The sequence below is a fragment of the Boleophthalmus pectinirostris genome, unplaced genomic scaffold (assembly GCF_026225935.1).
Source record: "Boleophthalmus pectinirostris isolate CB_2022bp ecotype Guang Dong unplaced genomic scaffold, ASM2622593v1 HiC_scaffold_14, whole genome shotgun sequence".
Lineage (NCBI taxonomy): Eukaryota > Metazoa > Chordata > Actinopteri > Gobiiformes > Gobiidae > Boleophthalmus > Boleophthalmus pectinirostris.
This window is the reverse complement of record NW_026571047.1, coordinates 17,784,939-17,800,073: the sequence shown is the minus strand read 5'-3', so window position 1 is coordinate 17,800,073 and position 15,135 is coordinate 17,784,939. Positions and strand designations below refer to the sequence as shown.

General features: G+C 37.3%; 1 protein-coding gene across 1 annotated transcript in view; it reads right to left on the bottom strand.

Annotated features, from left to right (window-relative positions):
* Positions 1 to 15,135, bottom strand: part of LOC110154356 (PH and SEC7 domain-containing protein 1-like) — a 60,665-nt gene that overhangs the window by 27,787 nt on the left and 17,743 nt on the right. The window contains exons 7-11 of the mRNA XM_055150284.1: positions 8,509 to 8,703; positions 7,302 to 7,382; positions 6,661 to 6,773; positions 6,455 to 6,513; positions 4,901 to 4,990 (exon numbers count right to left, since the gene is read on the bottom strand). Coding sequence (XP_055006259.1) covers positions 4,901 to 4,990; positions 6,455 to 6,513; positions 6,661 to 6,773; positions 7,302 to 7,382; positions 8,509 to 8,703 — 538 coding nt within the window. The remainder of the gene's footprint in view (positions 1 to 4,900; positions 4,991 to 6,454; positions 6,514 to 6,660; positions 6,774 to 7,301; positions 7,383 to 8,508; positions 8,704 to 15,135) is intronic.

The window sequence follows — 15,135 nt, the reverse complement described above, 5'->3', positions numbered from 1 at the left end:
TAACCTCTGAGCCTCATTGGTCTATGGTCATGAATATGTCATGTCATGATGTCATGAAAAGAGTTTGCACTAGAAGAAATGCGACTGCTGCTCTGAATGCTCCATGATCATTATCATAGCGAAAGAAAAACATCGGTCGCACTTTTAGCGCGTCAGTTGTCTAAAACTCTGTTTATCTCACTTTACACGCAAATGCCAAACCACAGTTTTCCAGAATCTTCAGTCTAGCTGGAGTTTTTGAAAAGATTCATTTTCTGAAGCGAATTCACCTTAAATGCCTGTGTAAAAGACGGGTACAAACAAAGGTAAATGTCTCATTTTAAAAATACCCATGCACGTGTAAACGGGGTCTTACACTCCAAATCAAGGGTGGTGCCAGACATTTTTGGTTGGAGGAGTTATGGGGTGTTAAGTTCTTCAGTTGGGGTGCAAGTTACAATTGTTTATGGATGTGAACGCACCCTCACCCCTACCATGTTTGCTTTGGTGTTTAACACACCTTAAATGTAGTTAGCCCCTGTGTTGTGATGTATAAAAAGCTAAAATTTAATTATTGTTTTATTTTGAACACTTTTACTTAAGATTGAATGTCTTATGAAGGCAAAGCAAGGCAAGGCAAGTTTATTTGTATAGCACAATACACAAAGTAATTCAAAGTGCTTTACAGAATAAGAAATACATTAAAATCATAATAAAAACAAATCAAAACATAAATAATCATAAAGATTAAAATTAAAAAAGAGAGACATAAATTGGAGAGAAGAGTGCGGAATGAAAACCTTTCAGTTATATGCACAGTCAAACAGAAATGTTTTGAGAATGAAAATGAAAATGGAGCTAAAATCTTTGGGGGAGCTATGGGGGAAAATTGGCCATTCTAGAGGAAGCTATTGCCCCGTTAATCACGTGACAGCCCCACCCTCCATAGGCCCAAACCATGCTACAATAACATGCTATGTACAATAAATGGGACCTGTTTTTGTGATGTTGCTTTGACGACGAAAAAAACAAGAAGGATTTGCCTGAGTCATCTCTAATGCACTTATACAGCACACACGAGCAGATAACAGGCACTGAGGGGAAATGTGTAAATGACCGGAGGAGGCCTGGGATAGGAGCTTATTTGGAGCCCGGAAATTATGCTGCAGATGCACAAAAACAGCAGAGCAAAAAAGCTTTACGGGGTATAAATAGTAATCAAAAGTGTGGAGGTGAGACGTGTGAAGAAAGATAACTTCATATGAGAGATTAAAGAGCATAGGAGCCAAACAGCGAGGAGAGAGCAAGGCATTCAGGAGCAATAGGAAAAGAAAGAATCCAGAGGGGAGTTTAGCTGCAGGGTGAAACAGTCACAATGAGAATGCAGCATAAAAGAATTTAGAAAAGGTGCAATGCATGATTAAAAAGAAAATGCATTAATATAACAGCAGTGAGTAAAGGGGGGTTCTCTTCTCTGAATAATCTGGATAATATCTGACACTGCAATTTACTTACATGAATGCATTACATGAATAAGTGACCCATTACATTTCCAATATGGGTAGTTTTATCAGCAGTGAGGTCCTAAATCTCTGTATTAAAGGTGCATTGTGTTATTTTTCTGGTGGAGGGTCTGTCAAATGCTTTTCTCCATGGAGATATTCTTGCTTTGTCTGGAATATTTCACAGTATGGTGTTAAACCTTTCTATCTTCACAGTCAGAATGTCTGTTTTTCTAGATATTTGTGTGCCATAAAACCACCTGTAATTTAATATCTGTAAGGTAGAGTGTTTTAATGTCATACTGTGGAACATTCCAGGCAGAGCAATGGCATATCCATAGAAACAAGCAGGTGACAGACCAAAAAACAAAAAGTACTAAAACTATATGCAAGATTTTGATTCAATTAATTACACATGGCCACTCTGTGTCTCCAGATATGAGGTAGACAAATCAAATTCAAATCAAATATAGCTTATTGATAACAATTGTAATGTTGTTTATACTTTATTAGAAACATTAGACATGATGGTCACATTGTTATTGTTATAATTTGGAGATTTTGGTTCTCAAAATGATTCTCCCATCAATATAATCTTTTAAATCACTTCTTAAACTTCATTTTTATCAAACAGCCTTTTCTTAATTGGTTTTAACCAGATTTATTTTATTTATTGTCTGATCCTATTTTGATTATTCTGTTCATTCAGGGGTGTCAAACTCAAATTCACAGAGGGGACTAAGTTGTGGGCCAAACTAAATATTTATTGAAAAATTTCAACAACATCTGCATGTTTTCTCTTCTTTCGAGATATAAATGTTGAATAATAGTTTTGCTTAAATGTTGAATCCAGAAAAAACATAAAATACAATAATAAAAACATTTTTTAAATAAATAATGTTTCTATAGCCTATCTGTAGCTATACATATTTGATATGACCTCGCAGCTCAAATATAATTATATCGCTGGCCAAATTTGGCCCCCGGGCCTGAGTTTGGCTTGTCTGTTGTTAACTGATCTCTGATTGTGTGTTCATTGTGTCATTTTCTATGCTTCCTGAATGCTATTTTTGTGCTCTTTGTATTATTGCTGTATACAATAAAGATTCATTAACACCTGAAATGCTAATAACAGTGACATTGTGAAACATTCTAGGCAAGGTAACAACATCTCCATGGAAACAAGCCAATTCTCCAAGTTACAAAGTTCACCTTTAAAAAAATTAAATCGAAATCATGTATTAATCATTTGTTTTCAGGGCACTAGCGCATCCCTTTTATGCATAAACCATTTCATAACATCTGCTTAGGGACGCTCTGGCAGCAACTTCTTCCACAGAAAGTTTCTCCTCCTCGATCTCACAATCGCACATTACAGCAACACTGTTTCACATAGATTTTAAAATGATGACGAGACAAATTATTATTATTATTTGGATAGTTTCATCTCATTCAATTTGTGGAGTATAAATGTCACGTTCTACATTTAGCATAGATCAGAAAATAATGTAATATGGGATCTTTAAGCAAATAGTATGTGTCTTTTATAAATTCATGAGTAACAAAGTCTAATTTTGTTACGAGAAAATATAGTCCACTTTATTTTATACTATTGGGGACTTTTTAGACTATAGGGGACATCATAGTCTCCTGTATTAATGGAAAGCACTACAGCCCATGTTATGACTTGAACACGATCTATCCATCTCTATTATTTCTGGGGGCTCTTGTCCACGATATTGCCATAACAACTTGTCGACTCGATGGCCGGTGACGAATCCACTTAGCAACAAAACTAATCGACAGCATCGTCATTAGGAGAAAAGTCAGAGCTCCATAATTGGGTTATGTGGTGTCATCACGTGTCCCCAGGCCTGCTTTAAAGCCTATCTGATGGTCAAGCAGCAATGGTCCACCACAATGAAGCTAACAGGCTAATCTAATGCTATTATAATCAAACATGCCTATAGGGGCGAGCTTTAGATCACATAACAATCAGTCTTAAAGGCAGCTCTAGGGTGGAGTAGGAAGGGTAATATTAACAAAATGGAAAAACCCAATATATTGGGCGTTTACTTTCAAAATTTTAACAGTATTATTATTTGCAATCCATCAGAAATGTGCAAAATATGACAGTATATTTACAGAAAATTATAACTACACAATCTGGTACATATGGCTCAGTTTGATATGTTTCTGAGAGACCTGTAAATGCAATCCGTGACTTATCATTGATGTCATTTTACCATGTTGTATATATGTCTCAATAGAACTTTCCTGGTTAATATATTTCAAGAAAATTCTTGGTGGATGTTCATAAAATAAAGTGTAAAATGCAAAATTTGTTTGAAAAATTAGACATCAAGTTTCTGAACATTATCAATTATTTGGGGATTTATTGTGGGGATATTTTTCCATCACATCTTTAAAGTTGCATTGTGTAACTTTTCTGGTGGGGGTCCCTCAAATGCTTTTCTCCATGAAGATGTCATTGCTTTGTTTCATTGGAATGTTTCTTAGCATGGTATTAAACTTTTCTACCTTCATGGAGACCAAACCAGAACAAGTTAGAGGTCAGATCTGTGAAGAGGCAACCCTGCTCACAGTCAGAATGTCTGTTTTTGTTGGTATTTTTGATCTATAAAACCAACTGCAATTAAATAACATTATTAGCCAGGCTGGTGCCACCTAGTGCCTCCACTCAATTTAATTTCCCTCCAGAAACTAAATCAGGAATCAGAATACACTAAATGGTTTGCATGAACTCAGGAAGTTGTAGACTGTGCACCGGCCAATCAGCGAAGAGCTGTGAAGCTGGGTCTCTTTTGTGGTACAGCACAACAGTAAACAAAGTGGTTGAGATGGATGTAGACGAAGACATACATTCTGTGTTGGCAACGATTCCCCGGGTCAAGGATTTAAAGCCGGAACAAAGAGAATGTTTGGTGAATTTTATCCAGGGGAAAGATGTTATTGCCCTTCTTCCTACAGGATTTGGGAAACGTTTAATATAACAGTTAGCCCCATTAGCAGCGCATTACATACGTCACGACCAAATAGCAGCGACTGGTTAAATTAAAAAAGTACCCGCCCACCGTTGAGCGAACAAATTCTAATGCTGCAAGGTCAGACGAACTTTGAGTTTCCACGAATTGAAACCGGCTGATGAATCAGACTAGAACATTATAAGGCTCCCAACCAAAAAGTTACATAATGCACCTTTAAATCATTAATTTTGCATATTATTCACTTCCACTAAAGACAACCAGGAAGTGAAAAAGACCACACAGGCTTCTGATTGGACGCCTCTGGAGATAGGAGAAATGCCAGCTGGTGGATTTGAATGACAATACTGGCACACATAGATGCCATTTGGGAGGAGTATCTGTGTGCGGTGCTATTTCTGACGTTTTGCTTACTTTGAGTTGATCCCTGGGAAAGTCTTGGCCGTCGTTCAGACCCTCCAGGTTGGAAATGAACTGCGTGCATGACATCCTCTTGCCAATGTTCTGCAAAATGAAATAAAACGATTGTACATTGGCACTCACTATTGCTTGTCTTTTTACTATGTGCATTTAAATTCAAAGTCTGAATGTAGTATTTATCTGTGTATATGAGATGTTCTAATCAGCCAGAGCTAAATACAAAAGAAGTGCAATGTAATAGGGGTGAAAAGGTTTGGCATGCTTATATTAAGATTTCAATATGATAATCTATCTTACTCTACCTTGTGAATTTGAATAGCTTAGTAGCCAGAACTTAAAATTTTAGAGCAAAGCAGCCCTAGTTTTAGATTTACATTACTAAACTCCTTACATTATATATTTTTGATTAATAATGATTTGAAGAAAAATGCATTGTGTAGCTTTTCTTGTGGAGGGTCTGTCCATACTTTTCTCCAGAGTGTGTCTTTAAACCTTTTTATCACCATGGAGACCAAACCAGGCCAAGTGACAGCTCAGATCTCTGGAGAGGCAACTCCGCTCACAGTGAGAACACACCTATTTTTCCAAGTATTTTTGAGCAATAAAGCCACCTGTAACTGAGTAAATGTAAGGTAGAGCTATTTAATGTCATATTGTGGAACATTTGAAGCCAAGCAATGACATATCCATACAAACAAGAAGGTGACGGACCCTAAATGGAAAGTTACACAATGCACCTTTAACAAAATCTGCTGTATCACTCATCCTTAGGTACAGAATGTTGTGCTTAATTTTCACATTACACTGTGGGTGAAACATTTTGTCACATCACGGTGTTGTTTGTGGTCTTCCTGTGATCTTAATGATCTAACAGATGACAAGTCAAAAGCGGTGCGGTCCCACTTGTTGAGACGCTCTATAAAAGAAGAAGACTGAGGATCTTGTCGCCTCTGAAGACACTTTAATGAATCATTCATCCGCAGAGATGTACTATCGACACTGGCCCAGATTTACGCACAAAAGTGGAGATACAGAAGTTCACATTCAAAAAGCTCTGAAACCTGTGGATCAGATTAGCCTGAAAATGACTAATCATCTAACTTTGAACATATTACTTATAAAATTCGATTAAAAATGATGAATGATAGGAAGATTTAAAGATGATATTGTTTTTTTGAGTGAAGCTGTATATATTTGTGGGCACCTGTGGATCAGATAACTAAGAAATGAGTATTTTTATTAAATGTATTCATGATTTTGTATTAAGCATTTTGAATGAAAGGAAATTAAAATAATAATCAAAATGAAAATAAAAGCATTTTTTTCCCCACTGGATTCCCTAGGCATTAACATTTCCCCATTTCTTACAACTTACTTATTTCTTGTTTGATAGACTAAGGGCCCCAAAATTAATAATCATGATTTAAGATTTTCTGCAGTGCGCTTATATTGCATTATACTGTACTTCAGTGGTGTAGTATTGATGTAATACTTCTGAATACACTTGTTTATATTTGCTAGAGCTGTGTCAGTATTGAAACTACTCACTTGGCCGTGCAGATCAGTGTTAAGCAGCATTAGGGCACAGGTGAGCGTGTGGACTGCATCTGTTAGTAAAACAAAAATATGTAAACGTAAAAAAATAAGTTTCAAAAGTGAAGAAAGAAATAAGAAATACTGAGCTTAAGCACTGAACACTATGGGAAGAAGCACAAAGCAGTGGTATAAGAGGAGGTGTATTTAGGTGAACTTACCCTCTGATGGAACGACTTTGGGGTTGCAGTCAAAATATCGTCTGGAGAAGTGGGACAGGACCCTCTCTCTCTCCTGAGTCTCCCCCACTAGCGCAAACTGCCTCAGGAATGCTCTGGGACACACAAGGTAAACCATATGATAATCCTTCAGTTGATGCTAAATAACTTGCTTATGGTGATTTGAGGACTTGGTAAAATGCAACCACAATAGCACCATCTAGTGGACAGTTGCTATGTTTACATGCACACCAAAAATCTAATTATTGTGAGAGAATTATGCCAAAAAAAAGGGCAAATTAATGTGACAAAGACAAAAAATGAACAAGAAAATGTTACAGATTCAATTATTTTGAATTGTCATAATGCGTTTTCAAGGTGTCACGTTTCTTGTCCATGTAAACACCAATATTCTAGTTATCTGCTTATTACGTGCCATGTAAACGCCCCAAGCCCCAATAGCCACATTTTCTGCATTCTATTGCTTATTCTTTTGTCTTGATTGTGTACAGTGAACATATCATAAATAAAACAGCTATCTAAACTTGCTGTATTAACTCAAGTCAGAAGAGATTAAATGTAATGTCTATGGGATTGTTGGGAAAGAGCCAAGAGAAAGGGAGTAGTTTCTGGCACCATCTTACCGTAAAGCCTGGTCAAGTGTGAGTCCTGTGAAGTTGAAGAAACTCAGATATTCTTCTGCAACCATCCGACTGAAGTCATTACTGAAAAAAACACATAGAAATATATAAACAGTTTATAATTCGGGTGGATATTTTCAGGATTTTAGTTACTGTACATGTCTAACTAACCCAACTAACTAACTATCCTGTTGTCAATACTGCTACAAGATATCATCTCAGGATTTGAATTTAGTGTAAGGCAACTTTTAATGTATTGAAAAGCTATTTCTTGGCCCAAAGTTGACAGTGAACTTCTCATAACTTTTGCAAATGGGTTTTTATAATGATAATGCATCATAAATAATTTACTGGTTAAAGGGACAGTTCAGAATTCTGGACATAGAGCCTCATTTCCTAGTGAGCCAGAGTGTTGGAGATGTGTGGAGACACTTTTTTAAATATTCCATCCAGTCCTTGTACTTGCAGAGGTTACTGGTGCATCGTGTGAATTGTCACATGTTGAGGGACTATTTTCTCATATATCAGTCCACCGCTGCCAAGCTTTCCATCAGGAAGTACAACTCGCCGCTGCTGCTCAGACATAAATCCTTCAAATGCAAGATTAGTTTTACTTCTAAAATTATTCTATCGACACAGACATTCAAATCAACAGTCTGGCATGATAATAAATTTCCTTCGAATGCTTTGTGGAGTGGGTAAGACTGTTTTTAGTGGCAGGCTAACTATGGCCATCGACATGCACTAGCCTAACACCAGCGACCTCTGCAAATACAAGGACTGGATGGAATATTTTAAAAAGTGTCTTCACACATCTCTGGCTCACTATGAAATGAGGCCCTATGTCCAAAATTCCGAACTGTCCCTTTAACCAGCAGTTTTTTTGTTTTGTTTTGTTTTTTTCTTGTAATTGGATCACTTACTATGTGTTAACCTTTGAAGGGGTATCTGAAAAGCCAAGTATTTGTGTTAATATTGAGCTGGACTAATGCATCTCTAAAACTCTAAAATACTTCATCCCGTTAGAATTATAAGGTTCTGTTGACATTTTTGTTCCTGAATATAACATTTTGTGGGGTTTGGAGCATGCCCATTATGCTCTATGTCAGATCTTTAAACCTCAATACCTCAGAAGTTCCCAGAACACAGACAGAACCTTATAATTCTAAGGGAACAACTTGTATAATGTCAGTTCATTTCCTCCACTCACTTCTTACTCAGATGTCGCGCCACGTCGGACTTCCTGAATCCATCGAGGTTGAAGAGACGTTTGGCGAGCCTCCGTGCGGCGGCGAGATCAGCTCTGTGGCTGCCGTTGGTCAGAGTGTCACTGCTGCTCAGGCCCAGGCGCTCGCTCAGGTCCTGGTCCAGCTCCGAGTCTGTGGCCAAACGGGCCTTCTCCCTGCTCCAGAACACATCAGGGAAAAACATCAATAATTCAAGGTCAAATGTTAAAAAGAGGAGCTCAGAATAATGGTAATATAACACTAATACTTCACTATGTTAATAATGTAGAAGAACTAGACATTTCTGCTGGACTAAATGTTTCAGGACAGAAATAGCAAAAGCAATTTAAAGGCAGATATGGAATTCAGGTACTACATGTACATACTCAGGGTAATACTGGGAGATATGACAGTTAATAAAGATGTTTCTCTTTGAATTGATCATTGATGATTTCTGATTGACTTGACTGATTGATTACAAATTACAAAAAAAATAAAACATAAAGCAACCTTATGTTTAGACTTTAAATCATTGCCATTGCCAAAATTATATGATCCAATTTCATCCTCCAAAGTCTGAACTCTGCTGCAAACCACATGCTTCTACTGACAGAGGATCAGCTGATATTTCGATTAGAAAGACCAAAGTTCATCGTCGACAATTAGAAATAAACTGAATTCTCTGTTAAAACTTTAAAAATTGCACCACCACAAATTCTAAAAATTATGTGTTTAATGTATTTTATAGTGAAAATATAATATGCATCTAGTTTCTAGCACATCAACTTGCCAAAATATTCTGATTCATACAGCACACCCACTAACAGGTGTAATATGAAGAGATAATCTGTGCAAATCTAAGTCTATTTAACTTGTTCATGATTTGTTTGGTTAAAACGGAGCCTAATATAAAGCATCTACTAGCCATTCCAGTCACACCAGCCAGTGACAATGACAGCCCAGCAGCTGAATACAGAAACTGCCAAGAGTCCACACTTCCTGAGAGAGAGAGGGTTTCACAGCGCCACCGACAAGTCAAGAAAACCAACAGTCTTCAGGGCTCACATTCAATAACGCTGCTATTATCAAGTGAATCAACTCAAGTCAATGGCACCAAGCAACAGTCACTAACGGCACAAGCTGTCTGGTTAAAAAAGTAACCAGGGATTATCAATGGGTAACTACGGAGTAAACACAAACCAGTCTCCACGTCAACGGTAACAAAGCAAAAGCAGTGTACTGGAAGAGTTTATTTGCAAAAACAGATAAATGGCATTTTAAAAAGTAATTGAAAGCTTGCAGTTTACTCTTTGTATGGAAATGTTTTCAAAAGCTAAATATCCACTAGACAGTGATCATTTATGCAGAAGATGATAACAAAAAGAACAATTTTGGCATGTTTACAGTTATCTGTTTCTGTTTTGCAATTGAACTCTTCACTTAGAATTACAATAACATGGCCTAAAAATACATCCACGGCAATATATTTAATAGGCAGAAATGAAGGGAAGGGAAATTGCAAAGTGTTTGTTTTTTTTTTTTTTTTTTTTTTACATAAAACAATACAAAAATGTCATGATAACTTAAAAAAAAATAGCATATTAAACCATTTTAAATGTGTGTACTGCTCCTTCATCCCATACTATATTTGTTTGATGTTGTTGATATACGTTTTGGCCTATTTTATTTGGCATGCATGGGCCACTAAGATAATACTGATAAACATTTCTATTTTCTATTTCTATTTTTTAGAGACGAAGAAAGCTGAGTAAAACACACACACTCAAAACAGAAAAATCTAAATCTAAAATAGAAAAAAACAAAACAAAACAAAATAATAAACAACTACCAGGTCACCTATACTCACAAAAAACATGTAACAGATTGAAATGAAAAGAGAGAGTGAGATAAGAATCAATCAAAGACAAGAGAGGAAAACATCATTCTGGAACAAAGGGAAAATTAACAGACTCAACAAACTGAAAAAATGAAACCCACGTTTTCTTGAAAGTCTTCAATGACCCCCCCAAGAGTACATCTGACTTTTTGATATGCATTTCTTAATTTGCAAGAAAAAAATGCTATCATATTTGGAATGGTCTATTTTGCTAGAATGTTATTGAGTCTTTTCAAAAGTAACTGATTAAAAAACTAAGTTTTCAATAAAATGTAGTAGTCATTGAATACATGTGCTTAAATTTCTTTACAATATTTCTGTTTCCAGTGAGATGTAACAAATGGGTCAACTTACTCAGCAACTTGGACTTAGATATCCAGACAGTGATAACATTTTAAAAAGCACGCTACATACACTTTTTTTTTTTTTTTTTTTCCACCATGCTGATTATTCAAATCTATAATGGCAATTAAAAAGTTTGTGGGCGGGGTCTCACCTGCGAAATGAGCGTTTGACCTGCAAGTTTCGCTCCTCTGCACGAGCCATCTCCCTTTGACAGCTTATTACCGACGTGGTCCTCATCTCTCTCCTATATCCAGATGTTTGGACTAAAACTGGTCTGGCCCCTCCACTACCACTTCTCCTCCTTAGCCCATATCCGGACCTCATCCCTATCCCGCAATTCCCACCTCAATGCATATCAGTCACTGAACTATGGCAAACCTATGTGAAAATCCCTCCTGTCTCTGCCTGTGTTTGCTGTCATCCGATCTTCACAGCATGCCTTCTTTTCCCCTTGAAGTAAAAAAGCACATTTTCTTCCCAGAATGCAGTTTTCTACTCCTCCCTCTCTCCCTTCTCCGCTGAGTAAACTCCCTCTGTCCCCTACTGACCTTGTCTCCAAAGCTTGGCATGAAACTTGGCTTGTCCACTACCCCAAAACTAACCAGCGTATAGTCCGGCCTCCTTCTTCCTATTTCCTTCATTCATTCCTGTTCTCTTTGCATCTCCAATTACACACAGTCAGTAGTCTATATAACCACCCCAGCTGGGAGTTTTACCGGTTCTGGTTGGTCTTGTTTTGGTGTCCGCAGAGAAAAATAAATATTAAAGATATCAGGTTTTAACTTGAAGCAAAGGGTGTGAGTTTTTCATCCCAGCGTCCTATCAGCTCCCACTGCCTGTTTACTCGGGGGGGGGGGGGGGTAAATTAGCCACCTGTTATCATTGTTAGTTTAATAATCAAAGGTCCTGAGAGAAAACCCAGTGTCAGTTTTAGCCAAAATGCTAACCCCCTCCTCTCCTAACTTTGCACAATGAGCTACTGTCCAACGGGCCAGACTTTATGAAAGGGGAGAGGCAGAGGGGAGGGGCGCACCACTGAAATTCCTACTTTCATCAAACTAGGCTTCAAAAATATGCGTTCGTTTCTTGGAGGTTTTGCTACAGGGTTGCCAGGTCAAAAAAATGTGAGATAAGAAGAACAAAAATACATATGGCCTTGAAGGATAAGTAGTCTGATTAGTTTCTCATACGGCGAGTCTTATCATGGTGCAATGTAGTGAAGGTGGACCGTGCGCAGCGAAATTAAATATTTCAGGGGGAATACCGCATGCCCTTTTATTTCCTGAGGATTTTAACTGTACAGAACAGAGAGCCAAGACGAAATAAAAACATACACATTCCTCCTGATACTGCCGTGGGGGCTTGATTTTTGTGATTTCATGATAGTATTACTGGGGTAATAAAAGAAATAAAGAAAGTTTTTATTACTATTACCAAATGTTGACACTCAAACTAACATTAAACAAATGACCCCACTTAATGATGCAATATATTTAAATTTACTAGAGATAAATGACAAAAAAAAAGATAAAAGAGGAAGAAGAAAAATGTACATATATTATTTTGGTAATTTTAATCCAAGTGAAATCAAAGTCAAGAAAATAATGGCAGCTGTAGTGCATTAAACCAGGGCTGCTGTGTTCTTCTGCCCTCTAGTGGCCACAGCTGCAAACTGACACAGCCTGCTCCTCTGCAGTGCTGTTTAACTCCAATGACATTCAGAAACAAAAGAAGCTGCACTTTCATTAGGGAAGCTAAAGCCCAGGGAAGAGGTCATTTCAAAACAGTATTGACTATAGTGTTAGGCAAATGGATACAGCCCCATTTTAATAATAATAAAGATAATGGTAAATATTTAAAGATCCTATATTATGTAACATTGACTCTTGTGAGCTTTAAAACATCTTAGAATGTTGTAACCTTATCAAAAACATACCCAGAGTTGTGTTTTGTTTCATTCACATGTGTTTGAATATTCCTTTATTATTAGTCTGTCTATATCTCCAAAGCTCAAAATATTGTGTTCCTCCTTGTGCTGTCATGAAGTGGTAGTTTTCAAGTTAACAGCTACCTTTTGATAATCCTAGTGAAGGTGTGTGGAGTTTAAAAACACAGTGGAGCGCTTGATGTACGTACCACACGACATCACAAACTGGAACAAGGTGTTTTTCATTTGAGAGATGAACTAAATATGCAGGGTTTGTGTACTAAATATGTGTAAATGAAACAAAACACAACTCCAGGTCTGTTTGTGATAAGGAAACAACATTATAACAGATCAGAAAGTCCGGTAATATAGGCCCTTTAAAGGCAAGGCAAGGCAAGACAAGTTTATTTGTATAGCACAATTCGTACACAAAGTAATTCAAAGTGCTTTACAGAATAAGAAATACATTAAAATCATAATAAAAACAAATCAAAACATAAATAATCATGAAGATTAAAATTTTAAAAAAGAGAGACATAAATTGGAGAGAAGAGTGCGGAATGAAAACCTTTCAGTTATATGCACAGTTAAACAGAAATGTTTTGAGTCTGGATTTAAACAGCGTCACAGAAGAGGCCTGTCTCACATGTTCAGGAAGACTGTTCCAGGTTTTAGCTGCATGAGCCTGAAACGCTGACTCCCCTTGTTTAGTCGTGACTCTGGGCACCAGCAGGAGGCCGGTCCCAGAGCTCCTCAGAGTGCGAGATGGTTCATATGACACTAACATGTCACAAATGTACTTTGGTGCTCGGCCATGGAGAGACTTGTACACAAGTAGAGCTGCTTTAAAGTCTATTCTCTGAGGCACAGGAAGCCAGTGCAGAGACCTGAGCACAGGACTTATGTGCTCGTACTTCCTAGTTCGAGTAAGGACCCGAGCTGCAGCGTTCTGGATGTTCTGCAGTTGTCTCACAGCTCGTTTGGAGAGACCAGTGAGCAGACCATTACAGTAAACATACCAAGTACAACATACAGAATCAAATAATTGTATTGTTATTAGTGGATAGAGCCCAATACACAAAGCATTACATAAAAGAAAATTACAATTACTGTCCTCGTCACACTTTTTCATTAAGAAATCATTTTTGTTTGTATTGGTTTTCAGGGATGAAAATATGCCGGTATCTATTCTAATCTCTCTCTGTGCATTACAATTAATGAAAAAACAGCTCATCACCAAATCATATGGTGTTATTGCAGTTATTATCTATATAATCTTAAAATTCCCCAGTCTGTCCATGTCCATGTCTCACTACACTGAACATGTCCCTCTTTTTCTTTATTTTGAGGTGGTCACCCTAATTACTGTATTTTACTATTAAAGACACATAATAAATTGAGTGAGAAGAACTAAGTGAACATAAATAATAATAGTATAAATAATAATAAAAACATGGCTTGAGTAAAAGAGAAGTTGATTCAAAGTGCACAATGAGTTTGCAACAGTCAAGGTGATCCCTCTTCACTGCAGCTCTGTCAGAAAGCCCACCTGTGCTACATGATCTTCACACGAATATTCTGCATGTTAATAAGGCAATATTAGAAACCCACTGATGTGCATGCACACCATTATCCCGCATGAAGCACATGTGTGAGTGGTGGTGGTGGTAGACAGCAGGGACAGCCTTGTGAGCGACCTTCACTGTCTCAGCTCAGGTCTGTAATAGCACTGCACCACTTCTCTATGCAAGGATAATGACACAGACAGAGGCAGACTTATCCGGCAATGACAGCAGCCCATTAGGGAGGTAGTGACCGAAAAGCCAACCAAACATTAAAATAGCATCAATTTCCACAACTCATTGCCTCTAGAAATGTTTGTGTGTTTCTTAGTAGCCTTTAAACTCAATTAATGCAACAATGAACAAAAACTACTTAAAGGACTTTGTGGGAATAAGGTTATTGCAGTCTTTTAGTTCATCAGAATACACTGAAAATCTAGTGATTATCATACAGTGTGGAGATACAGTTACTTTAAAATGGATTTACAACTACTAATGTACAACTTCTACTTCAACAAAGCTACTAAAGGTGTACTATGTAACAGGTCAGACCTGTGGAGTTGTAACCCCACTTATGTTAAGAATGCATGTTTTAAAAGTATTTTTTGAGCAATAAAAGCACCTGTAATTGAATAAATGCAAGATATACAAGTTGAATACCATATTGTGGAACATTCCAAGCAAAGATACCATAGCTCCATGACAGCAGATCCTCTACAAGAGAAGTTATGTAGTACAAGTACCTAATTTCTTCACAACTATGGCTAAGGCCTCTAGCCACAACTGCCTAGAGGCAACTATGGCTCATGTTACTATGGCAACCTCAGTGACCACTGCTCCTTTAAGGACTAATTTACTATAACATGTTCTTAAATTTATA